Source organism: Lepisosteus platostomus, chromosome 4, assembly GCF_059453375.1.
Source record: "Lepisosteus platostomus isolate fLepPlt1 chromosome 4, fLepPlt1.hap1, whole genome shotgun sequence".
Lineage (NCBI taxonomy): Eukaryota > Metazoa > Chordata > Actinopteri > Semionotiformes > Lepisosteidae > Lepisosteus > Lepisosteus platostomus.
In genome coordinates, this window is record NC_142614.1 from 38,933,788 (window position 1) to 38,958,245 (window position 24,458).

At 35.6% G+C, this 24,458-nt stretch overlaps 1 protein-coding gene across 2 annotated transcripts in view; it reads left to right on the top strand.

Annotated features, from left to right (window-relative positions):
- Window positions 1-24,458, top strand: part of bmp2k (BMP2 inducible kinase) — a 157,733-nt gene that overhangs the window by 41,236 nt on the left and 92,039 nt on the right. For both annotated transcript variants that reach the window (XM_088629473.1, XM_088629474.1), the window contains exons 2-3: window positions 9,060-9,178; window positions 10,357-10,462. In XM_088629473.1, coding sequence (XP_088485599.1) covers window positions 9,060-9,178; window positions 10,357-10,462 — 225 coding nt within the window. The remainder of the gene's footprint in view (window positions 1-9,059; window positions 9,179-10,356; window positions 10,463-24,458) is intronic.

A 24,458-nucleotide genomic window follows, 5' to 3' on the forward strand; every position in this document is an offset into this window, starting at 1 on the left:
TGCGGAAAATTCCGGATACTATTATTTTGCTAGCGGTATTTACCGGTAACTCGCGGTAGACTACGTACAGCGTACCGGAAAATAATGTGGTATCACCCGCGCATTTTGAATGGCTGCATCTGTATATTGCAAACTGCAATTTTTGTGTCTTTTGTAGAACTGTGTTAAAACTGCTGGACCGGTGAGGACATGTTGCTATGTTCTGGTAATGTTGGAAATTTCATCATCGCAAAATCAGTTTTTGAGATTGGTCAATTTAGAGACCACCAATCGAGTCATTTGGGCGATTTTGATTGGTGGCCGATCGATTGGAGCATCTCTAATAATTAAGACTTGCTGTGGATGCAGTGTTCTTTTTTTCAGGTTTACGTTCACATTAAAATACTTTGCATTTTGTCTTAATGCTAATTTCAGTAGCACATAATTAGGAATTAGTAATTAGGAAAGAGTTTTAATTTAGATTTAGATTTAGAAAAATATATTTCATACATACTGTATTGAAGTGAATTTTGTTGGGAATTGTAGTAACAATCTGAGCTCCAGGAAATGCTATTGAGAGATGATGAAGTAATAAAGCAAGTTTATTTATTATAAAACCACTAACATCCACAACACACATGCATATTTTTTTTCAATGTGACTCACAATATTAGGGGATAAAGAGTAGAATTGTCATTATATATACTTCATATATATACATGATATATACATTGTATTAACAGTTACAAAAGATACAAATTTAAAATATTTAGAACCAAAGTTATTAACCATGTATTTCACACCTGCATGTGAGATCACAGTGTCCCTAGCTGGGGTTTTCTTTTGATTATACTCGGATTTGTCCCTGAGGCATGCCATCAAAGGTTTTGAAATTATAAAAAAATCTGTACATCAAACCTTTGTTGAGTTAGCATTAGTGAAAGGGGTTCATTGTACTGCAAAGTAAATGATTTTGACAAACTTAAACAGCTATTTTTGCTTGAAGAATATAAAAATTGTCTGTCTGACCATATTGTAATTTATTTGAATGCACTGAAAGTTACCTAGCTCTCACAAGCAGCTGTACTAGCAGATGAGTTTTTTGTGTTCACACAAGAATGAGTTGACTATTTTTGTCTGACCCTCCGCTCAAGGAAATAACAACTCAACAGTTCCGACATCTACTGTGACATCTGATCTAAACTCAAAGCCTGTTTCTTTGTGCCCTAAGAAAAAATAGATATAACATGTTGTAGCGGCGAGGCTTATTAATAAGGCAGAATTAAGTGTTTCTGAGCTTCCCAAATGAGGCCCCATTTCTCTGTTCATCTCTGTGGTGCAGCCACAGAGAGACTATTCCCAGGGTGATTTAAGGTCCTAGGACAGCTCCCAAAGGGGGATGCACTTAGCTAAGCCTGGCTATCACGATCAATGGTCATCCATTGTCGCCTATCTATCTAGGGAGTGCCAGTTGGACATCTGGACTGCATAAGTGTCAGGACTAAGTGACTCATATCTCACCTTGATCAACCAATCAGGGACTGGTAGGGCCGAGTAACCCACGTGGGACTCTGATGCCCATGGAACTTTCAGCCAATCAATGAGCTGAAGTTCCTCCAGGTAAAAACAGGCAACACAGAGATTCAACAAGATTCAGATTCAGAAGGGATTCTGGAGAGGATTCTGTGGACTGTTCTAAAGGGAATTCAAAGGAGAATTCCAGGGCAGGACGGCCCAGGAGCAGAAGACTCCCAAGGGCAGGACATTCTCGCAGAGCGCCTCCTGACCATCCTGAGACTCAGCCCGGACAACCACGGAACGGCTAGTGTGTCCGAGTGCCAGAACCTTCCTTTGTTCTAAGAGTCTAGAGTGGAGGTTGCCAGAGAGTAACCAGCAGCAGGCCTCGTGAACAGGTCGGAACTGTGGACAGCTGAATCACTATTCAGAACTAGCTCTTCATCAGGAACGAACCGGTCCTCTTCCTGACTTGCTGGGACCCACAGTCATCTTTTCTCCTGTGCACAAACTTTGCTAGTTAAAGCCAACAGTGAGCATCAGCAGCGCACCGTCGCAAGCCGCACAGCACAGCCTGGCATGGAGCCAGAGAGCGCGGATTGGACAGCAACAAGCCTGCAACTGTTTCTTTGTGCCCGCAGGAGATCTGAATCCCCAGAGATTGGATGAGTATTCAACTTCAATGCATTACAGCTCAAGAATTCAATTGTTATCCCAACCAGTTGATATCAATTTAATTCCTAAGAGTTATGTACTTGTTTCGAGTATCTAATGTAGAAGTTATAACCAAGTTCATTTATGAAACGGTCTTAATGAATGATATACTGAACGTATGTCCTCTTGATATATGTAACTCTTTGTAACTGATTGAATATATATCTTTTGTATTCTGATAACCCTCTCGATAAGATCTGTTAGGTTTACATGCATATTCTATGTATTAATAAATGTATCCTCGTGTATTAGTACCTGTGTGTGTGCGTTGTTTGAGTTATGTCGCATGGTTGGATTCTAAAGCCATCAAAAGAATCAACTTTGTGATTTACTGCTACTATTAATAATTGTCTCAGTAAATGCCCAAACCCTACAGAACTGGTGCCTTCAGAGAGCCACTATGATTACATATTTGGCGTCCCTGAACCGGTTTTCTTACAATGTCTTTATTTGCTGATTGCCTTATGTTAAAAAGGTAAAAAATAAAGTTCCAAAAGTGTTGGCTTTAATTAAGACATTGCTTTGTGTGTTTGAATGTAATGTAGAAGAGGACATCAATGAGGGATATGATACATTTATTTTAGAAGAATTTGTGTCAATAACTGGAGAACCGAAAGACCAGAAGTTTATACAAATTGTATGATTTTTATGCTGTTCAGTCATTTTTTCTTCCAGATGTTTTGCCTTTTTTCGGACCAGATTTCTTGTGTTTCCAGTATGTTATTGAAAGGCATCAAGATGATGTCGCAGGCTGGCTGTTCCCTCTGCAGTCACCGGGACTCAGTTCTTATAAGATACCAAATTAAACCAATCCACAATCAGAAAAGTCTTAATTTATTTATAAGGCACCAGATATTGTAACAACAAGCTCAGCAGAACTCAGCCTCTGCCTCTTATTGTGTAGGCTCCAACTCCTGTAACCTCCCACAATTAATATAAAATATTAAAATATTAAAATTAAAATATTGTAACATGAAAAATTACTTTAAAACACTGGTGTTAACAAAGGGATGGAGTGACCAGCTCCCCTCCAGTCTAGAAGAGAGCACTTTGAATACAGGCCCTAACTTAACCGTGGTCTTATTTGCTGGTCAGTTATGTTACATTGTTGAATTTTTCTGTAAGCTTAAGTGTTATAGCAGAGTTTATTTTGTGAACCACCTACTTCATTTTAACAAATGTTTGTTATTAAGGGTGGGGGGGTTATGTCCTGCTGTGTTTGTTAATTGGAATAGGCAGGCTTGTTGGGTTTATGGGGGTTAAATAGGTTAGTAACAATAACAGTTGTAGGACAAGAAACAAAAGAAAGAGAAAACTTAAGCTTTTTAAGGCTAAAACTAAAATTCAGTTTACAGATTAAGGCAAATGAAAATTTAGGATGTTAAAGTGCTAGAGGTGTAAATAAATGTAAAAATACAAAAATAAACATGAGCAAAAAGTTTTAGAAATGGATCAGGTGTTACTTTGAAATAAGCATACAGAAAAAAAGCTATGACTAGATATAGTGCAGAAAAGGGATGCAGGAATATTTGCAAAAGCTTAGATGTACAAAAAAAAATCACAAAAAGGTGTGTGTTACAAAGAACATGCCAACATGAAATAGATTTGGCAGATAATGAGGGGCTTGAATAATCAGGTGCATTTCTGGCAGGTAGAGTATGAAGGTTTGATGGGATAGATCCAGAAAATTAGCACATATAAAAACACAGCAATTCTGCCAGAGAACTTCATATGAATTACTAGCAAACATTGTTTCATGGAGGGCTTCTCAGATAGTTGGGCATTGAGGTAGATTGCCAGGCAAAATGATTTGTAAGTATATTCTGTTAAAGCAAGTCAGTTTTTTGCAACACATAAAAGACATTTTTCCAAGAAAGTTTACCCTTTGTCACTAATGAAACCACAATATAAACAAAGAAATGTAGAAATCTAAAGAGTTTTTTATTCAATGTTGGTAGCAGGAATAAACTCTCAGGTTGAGCTAAGTGTATCTTTTGTCACAGAGTTGCTGCAAAATGTTAACAGTGAAAACAGGTATTTTTAAAAGACTCATTTCAATAATAAGATTTTCAGAATAATTATAAATCTAGCAGGATAGAGAAAGTACAGAAAATAGGTTGTTAGATTGATCAGATTAGTATGCAAAGTCATTTAGCAAAGAGGGTGTGTGAAGAGTATACAAACTAGTATACTTTAGATCTTTTTTTCTGAACCAGGGAAAATCTGGTCATGTTTCTCTGTAACAATAAAAAACTTTATTTTACATTGCACCTTTAAAAGTAGCATCTCAAAGCAATACAATAGGTGTAAAAACAGTTTTAAGGACCACAGATTACAAAATTAATACATATAAGAAAGACAAGCAGTTAGAAGTGATACCAAAACTTAAAAAATGAAGCAGAGACAGACACTAAATAAGTAAGGTGGGTAGCTGTGTCAGCATGTGTAGTCTGCAAAGGAACAAGTAATAGCTTTATTCCATGCTGAAAAGAGAAGAGAGAAAACACAACGTTTTGGATAAGTCTTCTGAAAAGAAAGGTTTTGAGGTTAGATTTAAATGCACTCAGGTTGGGTGACTCTGATATCACTTGGGGATACAAATCCAGAGCTCTGGGGTGCTGCTAGAGAAGGTCCTGTCACCCACAGAATGTAGATGTTCTTGAGGACAGCTAGAAGAACAGAGTCAGATGGACAAAGGTTGCAAGGTGGGGAGTAGACAGATAATATGCCAGATACAGATGCAGCCATTCAAAACAAGTGGGGTACGCTGCGGTAAAACATGTTGGGCGTGTCACATTACAATACATTATACCGTATAATACCGCAGTTATGATAATAGTATCCAGAATCACTGCCAGGTGGAGCTAATAAAGCTTAATCTCTCATGTACAGCATTTGAGCTGTCGCCAGAAAACGCATGGTTTCAAATCTGAAGGACAGTCTTTTTCCAATTAAGAATTTAAGTTGTATTTTTAGACTTTTAATAATTTTAAATGCTGTATTACATAATGTTAATCAGTAAATGTTAAAAAGTCGATATATTTAATAAAAGCAAGATTGCTCAGTTGGACAAAAGTACACAACCTACCACCTTTATCATAAATATTTTAATGATGTAGTAAACATTTCTTTGAAAAACTGCTACTGATATTATTACTGACAATAAATATTATCGACACTCTATTTTCATTACAAACATGCCGGCCGTATGGCGTATGCGTTACTGAAGCTGAAAGTTTAGCCTTTGTCACTAATGTAACCACTAAATAAAGACATAAATATAGAATTCCTTGCATTACAAACTGTATGTGGCTGGTATTCCTAGTTTAAAGAAAAAATACACATCAGTACTCCACTTTCTTCCTAAACATTTTAAGCATCAAAGTCTTACATGTGGTTATTTTGGAAACATTTTTACAATGGGTACGCCTGTTTTGCAATGGGTCAGCTGCACTAGTCAGCGGCTTTCCTAGTCCCCGCCCTGACCACTACTACTCCCGTCCTGCCCAGGACTTTTTTTTAAAGGGGCACTATGTACAAAGTTTACACAGTTCAGAACACATCCGAGAAACAATAATAAATATTATCAACACTATATTGAATTTGTTGGAATTTCTAAATATAACAAAATGTTCAAAGTTAAGTGAGTTAAGTGATTACCAAATCCTTTTCGCTTGGCAATCTACCTGAACATAGAGCAAGTGGTCTCGTAACTCTAGGAGGTCTCCCGAAAATGCTACAGGCGTGCCAAAATCGTTTTTGAACTTCAAGCTAACCTTACCGTGGTTGACAACCGAAGAAAAAAATGACTCTGAAAAAGTTACAGGAAGTTTGAAATTATTATTAGCTTAATACTGTTAAGAATGACAAGACACATTATTACTGTTTCAGTGGTATTTTTAATACTGCTTTGTTATTCTTGATTCTAATTACAATATATACGATTACATTTTAAGGCTTGTGGTCTCTGTTAAATTGCCCCACTGAATAAAGTGTTTTGAATTAAACCGATTGAACAGCTGTTAAGAATACTATAGTTTTTGATAACACAACATAGCTTTGTCAGTGAAAAAATGACTGTGGGCACTTTTCCTCCCCCTCTACATTCTCAGAGTAGAATAGGCGAACCTTCCAATGAAAGACAGTCCCCCTTCCCCCTACAGACAGACTAACAAATGTTTTCACGGCCTTCACTCCAGTTACCCAGACTGTAGGCACGGGAATAAAGCTTTTTTTAATTTCTGAAACCCTTTCTTTATGTCCTGTTTTAATTCAGGTAAGGGCCAACTATATTCATATTAATATATATATATATTTTTAATACAGTAATACTACCAGCTATATAAATACACCTCAAACTGTAATAGTTTAAAATGATTAAAAGTCTAAACAGTATACAACTTGAATACTTATCTCTATTAATATAACTATCAAGTGGTTATAAAATAAATACATATTTTTTGTATAGATGACACTTTTCTAAAATTTATTAAAAAACTATTACAATCTAATCTTTCCACATGCATTCCCATGAGGAAGTACAATATGCTCCTGCTTTGTTTAACGATGGTATGAAAAATAAATCTAAATGGTGAGAAAGCTATGCTTAAAGTTAATTAAGGGAAGAGAAAGATTAACGATTTACATTGCATTGTCAGATTGTGAATCAAGTAAAGGCATTTAATTAAACTAAAATTAAATCAAAATGGGGGTAATGGGGTTAGACTATTACACATGCAATACACTTCCTTGTGATCATCTTAGAATCTTTGTATAAGCTGTAAGTTTTTTTTTACTTTTTAATTAAACATTTTAAACACTTTAATTTTGTTAACGCAACACACATTTTGTACAGATACAGTGCAATCACATTCTTCTTTCTTCCTGTTGTGTAAAACAAATTAGCAGGTGATTGAGTTAACAATGCACCGCCCACTGAGTGGAATATTCTTAAGTGTAACTCTTAAGTTTACAGAGAAATTCCGCCAGACCCTCACAACCTCCAATAATACTCTTCTTGTGTCTAATTGCCCAGCCTACTGGTAGTGGGAGCACAGCCTGTCCTACAGACCATTTAAGCTACAGACCATTAAAAAAAACAGGATTCACTTTTTTCTGGCTCTTTTCTCAACCGCTGTGATTCGGGCACAAAACGGTTAAAAAGAGGACAGGCAGAGGGAAGAAGGGGCAGGGTGCAACTGTTACCTGTCCTGGATAAAGCGGTTAGAAAATAGGTGGATTTTCACCTGTGAAAAGCGTTCTAATTTTAAAAATTTTATGCGATAATAAAGATATTATTCATAATAAATTATCTTGGACGGTCTGTGAATTGAAAATTTATAGAGGAGATACGTTGTGTATTGCCTCGTTTTACACTTATATTCCAATCTTAATGCGACACTGTAGATATTATTAATAATTCGGGTGTTAATAAAACATATTTACAAAAAAAGTGGAATACAGTAAAACTACCAGCTATATAAATACATATACAGTACTTAGATCCTTAAATGAATATCGTTATAATTCTATACTTGACACTAGATCTTGTTTATATTAAAGTTATATCACTGGGCAGTGGCTAGCCTCAAGACAGCACTGCTAGAGCACCACAACTTCATAACACTCATTTTTCGATACTGTAGTTTGAGTCTTTGTGTAAGCTGTAAACTGTAATATTCCCTATTAATGAAATTCTAAAAGTATTTTGTTTATTCCAATAACGAGCGTATTCGCAGAAAAGGTTAAAGCATTATAACTTTTCACAAAGTATATAAACGTAATATGGTCAGAAGGAGCATGTAAAGACTTTGATGCTTAAAATGTTTAGGAAGAAAGTGGAATATTGGTGTGTATTTTCTATTTAAACTACCAATACCAGCCATATACAGTTTACATAGTATGGTTATGTTACTAAATTAATTTCATTTATGACCTTCAGACGCATTATGCTCCTCTTCTTTTTATGCTCAGCTACTAAAATTTCCCGTTAGTTGTAAAATTCCATATAAATATTCAATGCTAAGTGGATTAAAACATGCACAGTAAAGAGATTAAATGATTAAATTGATTCACTAACAACCAATGCACCACGAATGCCTCTGTTGGTCATTTTGGCTAGTCAAGTCACGTACCGCGTTACACCGTGGTGAACTGTGGGTAATTTTGCATAGTATGTGGTTGTACCGTGCATTTTGAATGGCTGCATCTGTACATGAAAGCAGAATAAATTGCTTTCAGGTAGCTTCCAAAAACAATAGGATTTTGATTTTCCTGAGGCCCAGACCAATAAGACACAAGCTCCCCAGTCCCATATGTCAACTTTTTCTCACTATATTCCAGCCAGTTTTTACCCCACCTTAGCTTATTCATAAATGAAACTAATCTAATATATTGATAATTATCTTGATGCCTAAATAATTTGTCAATGATATGAACTGTATCTTGTTGAGCTGTGTTAACATTGTGTTAAGCGTGTTTAAAAGCAGTTTGCCAGTTATTATTACATTATAATATGCTAAAATAAAATAACAATACAGCTGTAAACTGCTTTTTGGTTTAACAAAACTTTCAGTAGCAGTAAAAACTAGTTTAAGGTGAGTGTTTTTTAAACATTGCTAACTCTCTGTGCTGTAAAACCATTTTCTGTGCAAATGTAGCCCATTAGTCAGTGGAACCAACATCTGCATAGATTTTCAAATGATAAATTTAATTTTCTAGCAAAATTTGAAATGACTGAGCTGGTATGAAATAACCAATAATGTTCTTTTCAGATAGTAATTTACATCGCCACAGCGTCATTTAAACTAAAAGGCACAGCTAGTAAATTCTGCCTGCTTTGGTGGCTGCAGGTGGATTCTCAGTGGTGTTCCTGGCCCGGACTCATGGTGGAGTGCGATGTGCCTTGAAGAGAATGTATGTCAATAATCTACCTGACCTGAACATCTGCAAGAGGGAAATCACTATCATGGTAAGAGACAGGGATTGTACTAAAAAATTCAGTTATCTTATGCATAAATTGTGTAGCAATGTTGATTTTATTTTACTTAATTGTCTACAGCGTTACGTTATTAAAATCATAAACACTTCTTTTAATGTATTTTGAATGTGTGTGCTGCATAAGCTATTCTGATATACCGCTATGTTTCAAATGCCTCTCTTATCTTTATATTTGCATTTACACATTGAAGTACAAACACTCTTGGACCTGAGGTGAGTACTGTTGAGTACACACACTGTAAGCCAGAAGGAATCATTTAATGCATTTTAGTTAATTACATTTTCAAATCAGTAATTTTTGAAGCCCATTTTTGTACAAGATGTTTTTTGCTGAAACTATTAAAGAGTTAACAGTTGGAAAATGGTTTAAGCTTCACAAATACTGTTGTTCTCAAATACACTTGTTGCTTCAGATTTTTTTTTACTTTGTGTGTTTCAATGAATGTGTTTGACTTCTCTATTCAGATTATTTGAGGTGCTGGTAGTCAGTTGCCTAAAACAGAATATGAAGAGTTCAGGAAAATGACACTGTAGGTGACTCCATTGTCCCTTTGTTACTGTAAATTATCCACATGATTTTTTGAGGTTGATGAACAGAGTGTGATTGAGCTATCAAAATGGATGTCTTGCTTATGAGAACAATTGAGCAATACACTACAGTAAGACTCTTTAATAATTTTAAAAATGAAATTAAACTGACCACAATTTAAAAAATATATGAAAAAAGTATTGTATTCTTAGCCACCTTTTCCCTTATTTTTAATGTATTTTTTAATGTTTTTTTAATCTTATCAGAAGAAACCTTGGTTAAGAAAGTTGTAGTAGCTGTGTAATGAAAAGGTTTGTAATGTAGTTTAGTTTTTGTTTGTTATTATTTTTTGCAAAGGATGTTCAAATCAAATCTTTCATTGTTTTTTTTTTTCAGATGTAATCCTTAGCAATCAGCAGTGCTTAATGTGTATTGGCTAATTGAATGTAAACTACAACAAATTTATTTGTTGCACAGCTTGTTATCCTCTGTCCATTGTGACCAAACAATGTTCCAGAACTGTTTTTTAATGGTTTTCAGTTGCTTTAAGGTGAGTGAATAAAGGTCTGAATATGAAATTTAGTGAATTTAAAATTCTGAAACATTTTTGTTTCCTGTAGAAAGAACTTTCAGGTCACAAGAATATAGTAGGCTACCTGGACTCTGCCATAAACTCAGTTGGTGATAGTGTGTGGGAGGTTCTCATTCTCATGGAGTATTGCAAAGGTAAGAACTACCATACATGACCATTCAAGTCACATACTTCACTGATGTGGTATTACTCTGGTAATACCAATACTTTAAGGAAGACAGAGATGTAGCCCTTCAAAATGTGTGATAAAACCCTGTACCGCAGTAGTTTAACTACAAGCTACCGCAGTACGTCATTCACTGGCCAAAATGATCGACAGGTGGCACTTGTGGTACATTACCTGTTTGTGAAACGATTGCTTCATTTAATTTCTCCTCTTTGCATGTTTAAATCTGCTTAATATGAAATTTTACAACTAGAAGGAAATTTTGGTAGCATAGCATAAAAACAACAGGAGCATAACGTCTCTGAACATCATAAATTATATTAATTTTGGAATATAAATATACAAACTGTATATGGCTGGTACTGGTAGTTTAAATAAAAATACACAACAGTATCCCACTTTCTTTTGCATTTCATACATCAAAGTCTTTCACTCGGTCAAATTTTGACAATATTAAGTGTATATACTTAATAAGAAGCTATTATGTTTTAACCTTCTCTATGAATACTTGCGCTCACTATCGTAGTAAAAAACGTGCTTTTTAGAATCCGCTTAATAGGGAATTTAATATGGAATCGCGTATCTAAAGAAATTAATAACGATATTAATTTAAGGATCTAAATCTAATATACTGTATTTATATAGCTCAAAGTATTACTGTAGGCCACTTTCTTTGTAAACGTCTGCATCAGTTTGACTCATTCACTCCTGATTACTTTGGAAACATCTTGCGTGTCCTTTTCAGTTATAGCTTAAGTTTCTGAGTGGCACATTGGTACAATGGCTTCAGTGCCTCTCTAGCATTCTGGAAGCCCGTGTTTGATTCCTGTTCAGGGCATGAGTTTTCCTTTAACAAATAAATAAAAAAAAACTAAAATAGTATGATGGACACACTATATTGATTTTTTTGGGTATTTCTAAAAATCACAACGTGTTCAAAGTTAAATTATATTAACAACATAAACAGTCAAATGTGAATACTGTGGGATTTAAAACTAGTTCAACTGGTTTAATTCAAGTCAATTCAGAATACCTTATTCATTCAAGTTGGGCAATTAAAGACAAGCCTTTACAAGAAACCTTCAAACTAAATGTATATATTATAATTATGAGAATAACAAATCAGTATTAAAAAGACCACTGAAACTGAACTATAATAACGTATCTGATAATTATTAACAATATGAATTTATTACTAAGACCTAATAATTTCAAACTGCTTGTATTTTGAAATTGTGTTTTGTTCAGGGTGATCTGTCACTGTTTTTACAACCTTTGCTTTCTTATTAAAACGCCTATTTTTGAGGTGTGACGACCTCTCTTTCATTTGTTAAACTCCCTCAGCACACATTATTTTACATGTTCAAGCATCAGTTGAAGCATTCTGAAGTCTGTCAAAATCGTGAAAAATGTAACCAAATAGTGTAGTTGAGACTGCTACCTTTCCTGGATACGTTGGTTAGAAAATAGATAGACTGGTGGATTAACACTTGTAAAAACGTTCCACTTTTAATGCGATATGGAAGATATTATTAATAATATTAATAATGAATGACCTTGGATGATCTGTAAGCTGAAGAGTTATAGAGGAGACGCATGGAGTATTTTCTTTTCAGCTTTGAATTACCTTTTACATATTCCATTGCAGCCAATTTATGTAACGCAGCTCTGCGCTTCTTTAACAAACATTTTATTTGTCACATAGGATAGGAGTGTTACACCTTGCTGTGTTATGTAACATAGACAGTTTTGCTTGGGGGATGGGGATGGAATTTTCAGTAGGATGCCCTCTCTTGTCATTGTTTGCTGTGCTTTAAGGCAATCAGAAATCAGATGTCCTATTTTTAAAAAAAAATGTTTTTCTATATTGTAGTTTTAAAACTTGAACATAGACATGCCTCATGCATACAGCATGATGCTGTATGGTTTTAAAGACACTACAGTATTGGTTGTGGGAAATCCATGTATTTTGTACTTTATCAAAATGTACCTCGGTCACAGCGACTTACATCACCTACTTCTTCGACTAGCTTGGAGAGAAATATCTAAAGAAATTAACTGTCTAGCCATTGCAAAGGGTGCAACTGCAGCAGCTACAAAGAAATAAAAAATACCACTTTTTTTCTCCTGATCATAACTGTAACAAATTGTCACATTTCACTTCTTTGTGTAACACTCATGACGTTTCCAAAATATGAAGCTTCTTAATTTTTGAAGAATTTTCTACTAACAATAACGTTAACAATATTAATTTATTGATATAGATGTATGTATTTAGCTGGTTATATCAGGGTATTAATTTTATATATCACAGTATTTGAATGTTCAATTCACATTCATGTTCTCATAGCGGGCTACTGGGGTCCCCAACCCCCGGACAGACAAAGGTGATAAATGTGTTAAAAATTCAAAGGGGTACCTGTGGCAGAGTTCATGTGGCATGAGCGCCTATGAACAGCAGCAGCACCTGTGTCGATGTTAATGTTTTTATTATAAATATAATAATAATTATTAACAATGATTAACAAATAATATAATGAATTTCAAAAAGATTAACTACAGAACGTCTTCTTTTTTTGTTTCAGCTTAATGGGGCACATATAAAGTAAAATCAGTCAGGATCTCGGAGTTTAACAAGTGAGGAAACATTTCGCATAACAAAACTGTGAAAGAAGCAGACCCTAAATTTAGATTGGGTATCTCCATAAGTGTCCGGACAGTTCAATGACATAAGCTGCAATAGTTCAATGACATAAGCTGTAATACAGTCAGGTAGACCGATTTTAAATTCTTCAAGCAAAATTAGCTCTTTAAGGTTTGTCAAAATCAGATTAAGCTAAATTTAGATTTGTATCTGTAGTAAATCTAAATACAATGGCTAATATACAGTGCCTTGCGAAAGTATTCGGCCCCCTTGAACTTTTCAACCTTTTGCCACATTTCAGGCTTCAAACAAAGATATAAATTTTTTATTTTATGTGAAGAATCACCAACAAGTGGGACACAATTGTGAAGTGGAACGAAATCTATTGGATTTTTGAAACTTTTTTAACTAGTAAAAAAATGAAAAGTGGGGCGTGCAAAATTATTCGGCCCCCTTGCGTTAATACTTTGTAGAGCCACCTTTTGCTGCGATTACAGCTGCAAGTCGCTTGGGGTATGTCTCTTTCAGTTTTGCACATCGAGAGACTGAAATTCTTGCCCATTCTTCCTTGCAAAACAGCTCGAGCTCAGTGAGGTTGGATGGAGAGCGTTTGTGAACAGCAGTTTTCAGCTCTTTCCACAGATTCTCGATTGGATTCAGGTCTGGACTTTGACTTGGCCATTCAAACACCTGGATACGTTTATTTGTGAACCATTCCTTTGTAGATTTTGCTGTATGTTTGGGATCATTGTCTTGTTGGAAGATAAATCTCCGTCCCAGTTTCAGGTCTTTTGCAGACTCCAACAGGTTTTCATCCAGAATGGTCCTGTATTTGGCTGCATCCATCTTCCCCTCAATTTTAACCATCTTCCCTGTCCCTGCTGAAGAAAAGCAGGCCAAAACCATGATGCTGCCACCACCATGTTTGACAGTGGGGATGGTGTGTTGAGGGTGATGAGCTGTGTTGCTTTTATGCCAAACATATCGTTTTGCATTGTGGCCAAAAAGTTCGATTTTGGTTTCATCTGACCAGAGCACCTTCTTCCACATGTTTGGGGTGTCTCCCAGGTGGCTTGTGGCAAACTTTAGACGAGACTTTTTATGGATATCTTTGAGAAATGGCTTTCTTCTTGCCACTCTTCCATAAAGGCCAGATTTGTGCAGTGTAAGACTGATTGTTGTCCTATGGACAGACTCTCCCACCTCAGCTGTAGTTCTCTGCAGTTCATCCAGAGTGATCATGGGCCTCTTGGCTGCATCTCTGATCAGTCTTCTCCTTGTCTGAGCTGAAAGTTTAGAGGGACGGCCAGGTCTTGGTAGATTTGCAGTGGTCTGATACTCCTTCCATTTCAAGATGATCGCTTGCACAGTGCTCCTTGGGATGTTTGAAGCTTGGGAAATCTTTTTGTATCCAAATCCGGCTTTAAACTTCTCCACAACAGTATTACGGACCTGCCTGGTGTGTTCCTTGGTCTTCATGATGCTCTCTGCGCTTTCAACAGAACCTTGAGACTATCACAGAGCAGGTGCATTTATACAGAGACTTGATTACACACAGGTGGATTCTATTTATCACCATCAGTCATTTAGGACAACATTGGATCATTCAGAGATCCTCGCTGAACTTCTGGAGTGAGTTGGCTGCACTGAAAGTAAAGGGGCCGAATAATTTTGCACGCCCCACTTTTCATTTTTTTATTAGTTAAAAAAGTTTCAAAAATCCAATAGATTTCGTTCCACTTCACAATTGTGTCCCACTTGTTGGTGATTCTTCACATAAAATAAAAAAATTATATCTTTATGTTTGAAGCCTGAAATGTGGCAAAAGGTTGAAAAGTTCAAGGGGGCCGAATACTTTCGCAAGGCACAGTAACTGAGGTTCTACTGTTTACATTTTAAGCTTTTAAAGTCATGCAATGTCTAAGTTAGGCAGTTAGTCATTGTTTCTTATTTTTGATTTTCTTTAAAAATGTTTAAAACATCAGCTTCCCATTTTCACCTTGCCATAACTTGCCATAGCACATTTGGGGGCTTGTCCAGGATCTTTGATTTGTTTTGTGGAGCCGATATTTTTTTCCTTGGTTCACGTGTGCTGCACTTGGGGCTGCTTCAGTTTGTAGTGGTCCTTTGTATTAAAGGTATTTTGGTACTACAGTTTGTATTATGGGTAATTGTGGTGTCCATCATGGCATTTAGTTTAGAGCATTTTACTCTGCGCATTTACTTTGGAGCAGTTTGAGAAATCTTGCAAGGCAGATGTTTTATCAATAGCGGGTTTTAGTCCTATCGGTTTTCTGGGGACGTATCAAGTGTTAAACTGAGGAAGGGATACACCCCCACGTCTCAGACAGACAAAGGTGATAAAACTCATAAAAATCCATTCAAAAGGGTGCAGTGTGTGAGCCTCTTGTGAGAGCAAGGTGACATTCTTTTAAATTAAATGAGAGCTACAGTACAGTCAAACAGATTTTAAATTATTTTAGCAAAATTAGCCGTTTGTCACATTCACCTACTTTGCGAAGTACATGACTTCTGAAAAGGTACCTTTTTCTCTTGTGCAAACTCATAAAAAGTTTATTTTTTATAATTCTGAAACGTGGATGGTATGCCTCAGGGACTCTCACACACATACAAATCCCATGAAGTCATATCAAGATATACCGAAATAGTAGCACACATGGCAATGAACTGCAGGAAGTTTGTATACTGTATAAATATACTGTATATACAGTATTATACCGTATTGTTTCAAAGCTGCTACAGTACAGTATGTTGAATTTTTTTAAAAAAAATCCAAATTAAAGTTCAATTTCTCGTTGCTGAAATTTGTATTAAGACAAAAGATAGATGTTCTTAATGCGGATGTAAACCTGAAAGAGGCGCATTGCGCTCACAACAAGCTATAATAAACTATTTTCACATCCGGCTGTGTAAAAAAATATAGCCAAAAGGATCACTCTAAAGATTCAATTCCAAGCCAAAAAGACAAGTCTCTATGTGTCTTCTCTGTAACTCCAGTATTAAGGCTCGTCCATGTCAATTCATTATTAATATTATTAATTATATATTCTGTATAGCATTTAAATAAATTGAAACATTTTTACAAATATAAAAAGAGGCTATATACAATGTGTCTCCTCTTTAACTCTTCAGTTTACAGAATATGTTGTTTAAAGTTTTAAATTTAAAGTTAAATTGTTGGCTGATTACTGCCTACTGAAATTTGGATTAAGACAAAACAAAGATTTTCTCAATTTGGATGTAAACCTGAAAAAGGCGCATAATGTTCGCAACAAGCTATAATAGTGGACTATTTTTATATATTCGGCAAAGTAAAGAAACAAACTGAAAGTAATTCTCTGATCGGGCTTTGAACCTCCTGGGTGCAGAGCGCTACATTACAGTCCATTGCCCATTACAACTATAAGGACAATAAGTTTTTTTCAAAAAACAAATGTCAAAATGTTTCCTAAACATCCACTTGTGATATTTTACCTGTTTAGTTACATGATTCCATATTAATATTACTATCAAGTGGTATTAACTCAGTACAGCTTTTTTTTTTCAAATAACAGCAAGTGGTGTTCTTACTACGTATTCTTAGAAAAAGGATAGAACATTATAAACATTATAGAACTTTTTATGAAGTACAGTATATAAACTTTATAAAGTTAGAATAAGCACGTTAAAACCACAACACACAGTAAGTCACCAAGTTAAAGACTTGAATGCATAAAATATTTACGAAGAAGGTGGAATACTGTTGCATACTTTTTTATTTTTAGCTACCACTATCATCTACTGTGTTTACATTAAGTATGTGTTACGTTATACTACTGTTTTTATTTTCAGCTACAAAAATTTACCTTTAGATTTTCTATATGTGGATGTAACCCTGAAAGAGGCACACCATGTATAATAATAAACTCTTCTTTATACAGATGCAGCCATTTAAAGTGCGCGGTACACACACGTACCGGAGGTAATTGGTTATGGCGTCGCGGATTGTGACGCACGATTACGCGCGGTACCGCGGTACGTGATTGGTTGACCGACAGGGGCACTCGTGGTCCGTTGGTATGTCGTAGAAAGATTTACAGTAAACGTCTTTACTGTGCCCGTTTTAGTATTGAATATTTATATGGAATTTTACCACTGAAGGGAAATCTTAGTACCTGATCCTAAAAAGAATAGGAGCATACCGTAACGCGTGTGAAGGCCATAAACGATATAAATTTTGGAACTTAAACATACAATATATGGCTGGTCTCGGTACTTTAAAGAAAACATACACACCAGTATTCCATTTCTCCCTAAACAGTTTAAGCATCAAAGTCTTTAACTAACGTGATACTGGAGTCAACATGCATACTTTTAGAATTTGATTACAAGGGAATATAATATGAAATCGCGCATCTAAAGAAATTAATAACGATATAATTATATTCATGTACCGCAACACAAGAATAGTACACGCTGTACATTGTCTGTTGATAATGTTTCTGTAGTGCTTTTTAAGCACTCTGCATGTGACCTTGCCGGTGGCGCTGTGGGTTAGGCTCCTGACTCCCATGTCACACGGTCTGTGATCGAATCCCACTGTGGAACCATTACTTTTTTTTTAACAAACATTTCTTTGAAAAAATGAAACGTTTCCCTTGGTCAGAGATTAAATAAAACCTCACTCGCACCAAACAAATTTATATTTCTAAATATCATAACATGATCGAATTTAAGTCATTTTAATAACAATGAATAGTCACCTAGGCGTTACAATATAAACATTTATATTGGTTTAAATCGCGTTTTGATTTAAATCGCAAACACGGGTTTAAATATACAGATGCAGCCATTCAAAATGCGCGGTAAAAACCCGCGGTACGGTAACCTACCCACAAGCCACCGCGGGGCACCGGAGGGTACCGCAGGGCAAGTGATTGGCTGGCCAAAATGACCGACAGGGGCACTCGTGGTGCATTGGTTGGTAGTGCAAAGATTTAATCATGGCTGGTCTTGGTAGTTTAAAGAAAAAATACACACCAGTCTTCCATTTCTCCCTAAACATTTTAAGCATGAAAGTTTTATGAAACGGTACCCAAATATGCGATTGCTGTATAGAATGAATTTTAATTAAAAAAAAATATTTAACACGAACATTAAGCTGTTTACATCTTCCGCCTGAGAACAGTCACCCGTTGCTACCCAACGCAGAATGGTGATTGGCTGACACCATCTGACACCCCTCTGATTGGAGAAAAAAGACGTGCTGGTTTGCTATACCAGGAAGAGGATTTCTTTCTATTCAAAACGTGTATTTTAAAAGTTTAAGAAGTAAAAACCTTACAGCGTACACAGATTTCTAAACTGATCAGGATCGTTATCTTTGTCTTATGCATAATAATGTTCACCGCTCTGTCCAGCAAATTAATAATAAACTTTATTTTATATAGCTTTTTAAACGAATAAGTAATTAGATTGCTCATAAACCTAATCACTTGCTTTTTCTTTTTATTTAGGCTCAGATTTCAACTATAGATCGTATTATTAATAACCATAATAACAACCAACCAACAAAAACAACCATATAAACATAATACCAACCAAAAACATAGATAACAACCACAATACAAAATCAAATAATCAAACCATTTTACACTCGCAAAGTCCTCCAATTATCATAATCCCGCCCCTTATGCAAAACCAAACCTTCCTCCCATCCCAGTTTATCCTGTTTATCATAAACAAAATCCACCTCAATTTTCAACATAAAGCATTACACAAAATCAATACCTCAACACTCCATACTCAACAACGATAATTCACAAACAGCCAGAACATGTAACTACACATTCCCAAACATACCTAATGTCCATAGCCCCGCCCCTTATGCAAAACCAACATCCCTCCCCTGTTCTCTCTCTCCCCTGGCGGTTGTAATTGTTTTTATTTTCAAATAAATTTTAGCAAAGTCATGTATTTTAAAAATCTTAAGATTTTTCTATTTATGTCTTTATTTAGTGGTTTCATTAGTGACAAAGGCTAAACTTTCTTGGAAAAATGTCTTATATGTAAACCATGTTTGCTATTAATTCATTCAGGGCTAAAATATGTTCATTGTCTTCTAATGAAAGAAGGGTTCCTTTCGCCGTAGTCGGGAGCCTAGCCTTTAACTAGTAAGTACTGTATTTACTGGGTTTTTGAGGGGGGGGGGTGTCTTTCGCTGGAAATCTCGCCTCCTACTTTGAAAATACCCGTGAAACCGGTTCAATTCGTCACAGCCAGCACTCCTGCAGAGAGTTGGGTTGTACTTGCAGTGTATACAGTACACGCGTTATGCTCTTCGTTAATGTCTGTGAAGTTTTATTTAATCTCTGAGCCATACTGATTCTTCTGGAAGCCAGTTTCCGCCAGGGAGTAAAAAAAAAAACACACTATGGTATTCTCTCCAATGCAGTGCAGTTAAAAACATACCTCTGATGCTGCTCCTAAATGAATATCGTTTATGACCATCAGAAGCTTTATGCTCCTTTTCTTTTTTCCAGTGGATTGAACAGGGAGAGGCATTTCATGATGTACTTTTCACTGATGAAACAACAGTGGCTCTGGAACAGTTTTCAACCAAGTCGTTTTATAAAAAGGGGAGATATGTACACGTTACTGAAGCTAAAAGTTTAGCCTTTGTCACTAATGTAAACACTAAATAAAGACATATAGAAATCCCATTTTTAGGATCAGAGTCTTACATGTGGTTATTTCGAAAACGTTTGTACGTGCTCCTTCTTACCATGTTACTGTTTACCGTTACTGACCATATTAAGTTTAAGTGCCTGTGGGCACTTTTCCTGTCCGTGGGGGGTGGACCGTCTTTCATTAGAAGGTTAGTCTGTTCTACTCTGAGAATGTAGAGGGGGTGGGAAGTGCCCGCGGTCATTTAATTAGTATTAAAATCTTAGTTATCTTTCTAGTTCACAGGTTTGCATGCATAATTTAATTTTGAAAGCCACTGAGACATCAGGTACTACTGTTGTATTTATGAAAAAGAAACAAAACAAAAAACATACTAACAACTGTGCCATCCTACTCCTTAGTTAATACATTTTATTATTCATAAACAGTTAACATTGTTAGCAAAATATTTTGAATTATATTTAACCGTATTTTTTCTTTAGTTTTGTATTTAACTTATTATATGATAGTCAGACTTAATGTATATTAATGTATATTTGAACAATGAAAATATATTTTTACAAGATTTTACATTAAGCACTTAAAATTAATATGGTTAATAATAGTAAACTGTAACATGCTGTAACAAAATCGGTTAAACTGCGAAGAAAATCCTTTCAGAGAAAATGTTTCAGGTGTGAAGAACAAACCTGTTCCCACACACCCTGCCCCCACTACCATTAGAATATACACAAACATTTTAGCGTTTCATTCTGAGCAGAAGACCCTCACACCTGAAGAGTGCTGGCTGTGACGAATTAAACCGGTTTTACAGGTTTCAATCACAGATTGGGACTCAGTAAAGTAACACACAGCGCCACTGGATTTGATAATACTGTACCTAACCAAAATCCGCAATATGGAAACAGAACCTAATTGTTGATAGATGATGTACTCGTAACATTTTTTCAAGACGAACTACAACATTTAAAAAAGGACTTGTATGTACTTGATATCTCTAATCAATCCACGGGTTCCAGCACAAAACGAAACTAAAACGCATACCGTTTAGCGCTTCTTATTAGTTGCTCAAAAGTAATTTGACCGTATGAAATGCATAATATAAACCTAGAAACATATACGTGAGCAGTACTTAAGCACTGTAGTATCGGTGTTAAGACATACCTCTCAAATACTGTAAATCATGTTAAAAATATCTCAAGACCGATTCTGGTCGTAATGAAACCATGTTTCGTGTATGTTTTCTTTTTCATCTTGAAATAACTCATTTCTAAATACCTTTTTCACTGTTAACATCTTGTAGCAACTTTGCGACAAAATATACACTCTGACAGTTCATCCTGCTACCAACATTAAATAAAACAAATCTTAAGATTTCTATATTTATGTCTTTATTTAGTGGTTTCATTCGAAGCTTACAATGTTTAGGGAGAAATGGAATACTGGTGTGTATTTTTTTCTTTAAAGTACCGAGACCAGCCATATACTGTATGTTTATGTTAAGATTTCCCTTCAGTGGTAAAATTAGATATGAATATTCAATACTTAAACGGGCACAGTTAAGACATTAAATATACATATACATATTGTATACAGTACAGGTTGCATACGGTAATATGTTTATGTTACGCGATTAAAAAATAAATAAATAAAACTGAAAAGGTCCAGCACCAGCTGGATTCGAACACACAACCTGCCAGTTGGTAGTCACGCACCTAGACCAGTAGGCTACAAGACAGCTCGCATAAGCAGGCAGGCGAAACAGCCCTGCCGCAGTACACGGATATAATCATACCATTATTAAATTCTTGAGGTACGCGATTCCATTTTATATTCCCTTTTAATCAAATTCTAAAAGTATGCTTGTTGACTCCGGTATCACGTTAGTTAAAGACTTCGAAGCTTACAATGTTTAGGGAGAAATGGAATACTGGTGTGTATTTTTTTCTTTTCATGATAGGTGTCGCATTTTAAATCATTTTCGTAGTTAGAAATTATGAAACGCCCTGTTAAAAGCAAGGAAGTTTTTATGCCCATTGAAGTAAAACAAAATGCCTGACAAAGTATGGCTTGGACAGATTCCAAGTGCTTGTACAAATGTGCTAAAGAAATTATACTTTGAGTATACAGCTTGTCCAAAGTCATCCATTATTAATACTGTTAGTAATATCTTCAGTAAAGGCTTTGATGCATAAATATTTCTGATAAAGGTAGGTTGTGTACTTTTGTCCAACTGAGCAATCTTGCTTTCATAAAATATACCAACATTTGAATGACTGATGATTAACATGCTGTAATACACAGTTCAAAATTAAAGGCTCGAATGCTGTACATGAGAGGTTAAGCTCCCCCTGGCGGTTTTACAAGGCGACGCCGGATAGCTAGTCACGTGACACACGTGATACCGCGTGATACCCCGGTGGGCGTGTCGCGGTATGCCGTGAAATACCTCACCCATTTTGAATGGCTGCATCTGTATGTGTTTTTTGATTCACAATCAGACAAATGCAACATAAATTGATATCTTTGTCTTCTAAGTATCTTAATAAACTTTCAGCATAGCTTTCTCCCCATTTAGATTTATTTTTCTTGGGATCAAACGTGGAAAGATTAGATTGTAATCGTTTTTATTTTTTAAATACATTGCGGAGTTAAAGCCTTGATTTTATATATCACCTTGAAAAGTGGAATCTCAAAGCAAAGTAAATACCCAACACCGATTGTACCCATCTGTCATGCTAATAAAGCACCTTGAATTGAATCGAATTGAGGGAGAGAGGGGGGAGGGCGAGCGAGAGAGCCAAGACAGACAGGCAAATAAGATACACTCCACAGACATTCACAACAGTGACATATCATAAAATGTTTGCACATATAGTTAAGTTATTACTTGGTTTTCAAAGTGCGATGAAATACAATATTGTTTTTGTTGCTGTTATTGTTGTTTTTATCCTGTAAAGCGTTTTGAGAAGCCACCTTTAAAGGCGATATATAAAAGCGCTGAATCTTATGGAATGTGTTCGGCGGGGATTCAAAAATTTATTTATTTTTTAATCACGTATCTAAGGAAATAGCAGTATAACGTTGTTCATGCACAAACAGTGGCATGTTACATTATTAATTTGGGTGTCTCCTCTTGCCAGAAAGCTCTAAATTGCATTTTGAGTGCGGTTTTTTACTTTTTCTAAATTGCAACCCATAAATAAAGCTGATACAGTTTAGACTTATTTTAAACTGTATTACAGCAGCACAATGGACAATGCAATGTAAACTGCAAAAATGCACTTGGAATCTGTCCAAGCCCTACTTTGTCAGGCATTTTCTTTTACTGCAACGGACATAAAAACTCCCTTGCTTTTAACAGAGCGTTTCATAATTTCTAACTACGAAACTTATTTAAACTGCGACACTTATCATTCATTCCATTCCATTCCATTATCAGTCTTCCATTTCTCCCTAAACATTTATAACATGAAAGTTTTATGAAACGGTACCCAAATATGCGATTGCTGTATGGAATGAATTTTAATTTTAAAAAATTATTTAACATGAAAATTAAGCTGTTTACATCTTCCTCCTGAGAACAGTCACCCGTTGCTACCCAACGCAGAAACACAGCCACTAACTAGCAAAGAGAGGACATTAGCTAGCCAATATGATAAAGAAATAAATGATTATTTTGTTTATTTCTTTTGCACATTTATTTGAACATTTCCATCGATTGTACAAGCACTTGGAAACTGTCCAATCCCTACTTCATAAGGCATTTTCTTTTACGCTGCGGGCATTCTCCTGGTCTGGTGCCGATCTGTGTCTTCTAGGATATAATGCCAGCGAACTCTTGTTTTTATGTCCACTATAACAGACAATCTCCTTTGCTTTTAACCGAGCGTCTAACCCCTCTGATTGGAGAAAAAAGATGTGCTGGTTTGCTATACTGTACATACTGTACCAGAAAGATGATTTCTTTCTATTTAAACGTGTATTTTAAAAGTTTAAGAAGTAAAAACCTTACAGCGTACACAGATTTCTAAACTGATCAGGATCATTATCTTTGTCTTATCCATAATAATGTTCACCACTATGTCCAGCAAATTAATAATAAACTTTATTTTATATAGCGTTTTAAACGAATAAGTAATTAGATTGCTCATAAACCTAATCGCTTTTTCTACATAAACACAACGTGATTGCTCTCTGAAAATGCTTGAAAAAGGTGTCTTTCGCTGGAAATCTCGCCCCTTTCTACTTTAAAAATACCTGTGAAACCGGTTTAATTCGTCACAGCCAGCACTCCCGCAGAGAGGGGGGTTGTACTCGTTAATGTCTTAGCCGGAACACATCATTATATCTCATTTTGTATTTCTATAAAAAAAATCGTTTGCCCAGCTTAACACTATTGCTGTTGTTTTTATACAGTAAAGCGCTTTGAGGAGCACAGCTTTCTCACCACTTAGATTACTTTTTGATACCATCCTTACACAAAGCAGAAACTTCTTGTATTTTCCGATGACATACAAGTGGAAAGATTACATATTTTAATCGTCTTTTTTCTGAACCAGGGAAAATCTGATCATGTTTCTCTATTACAATAATAAAAAACTTTATTTTACATATCAACTTTAAAAGTGGC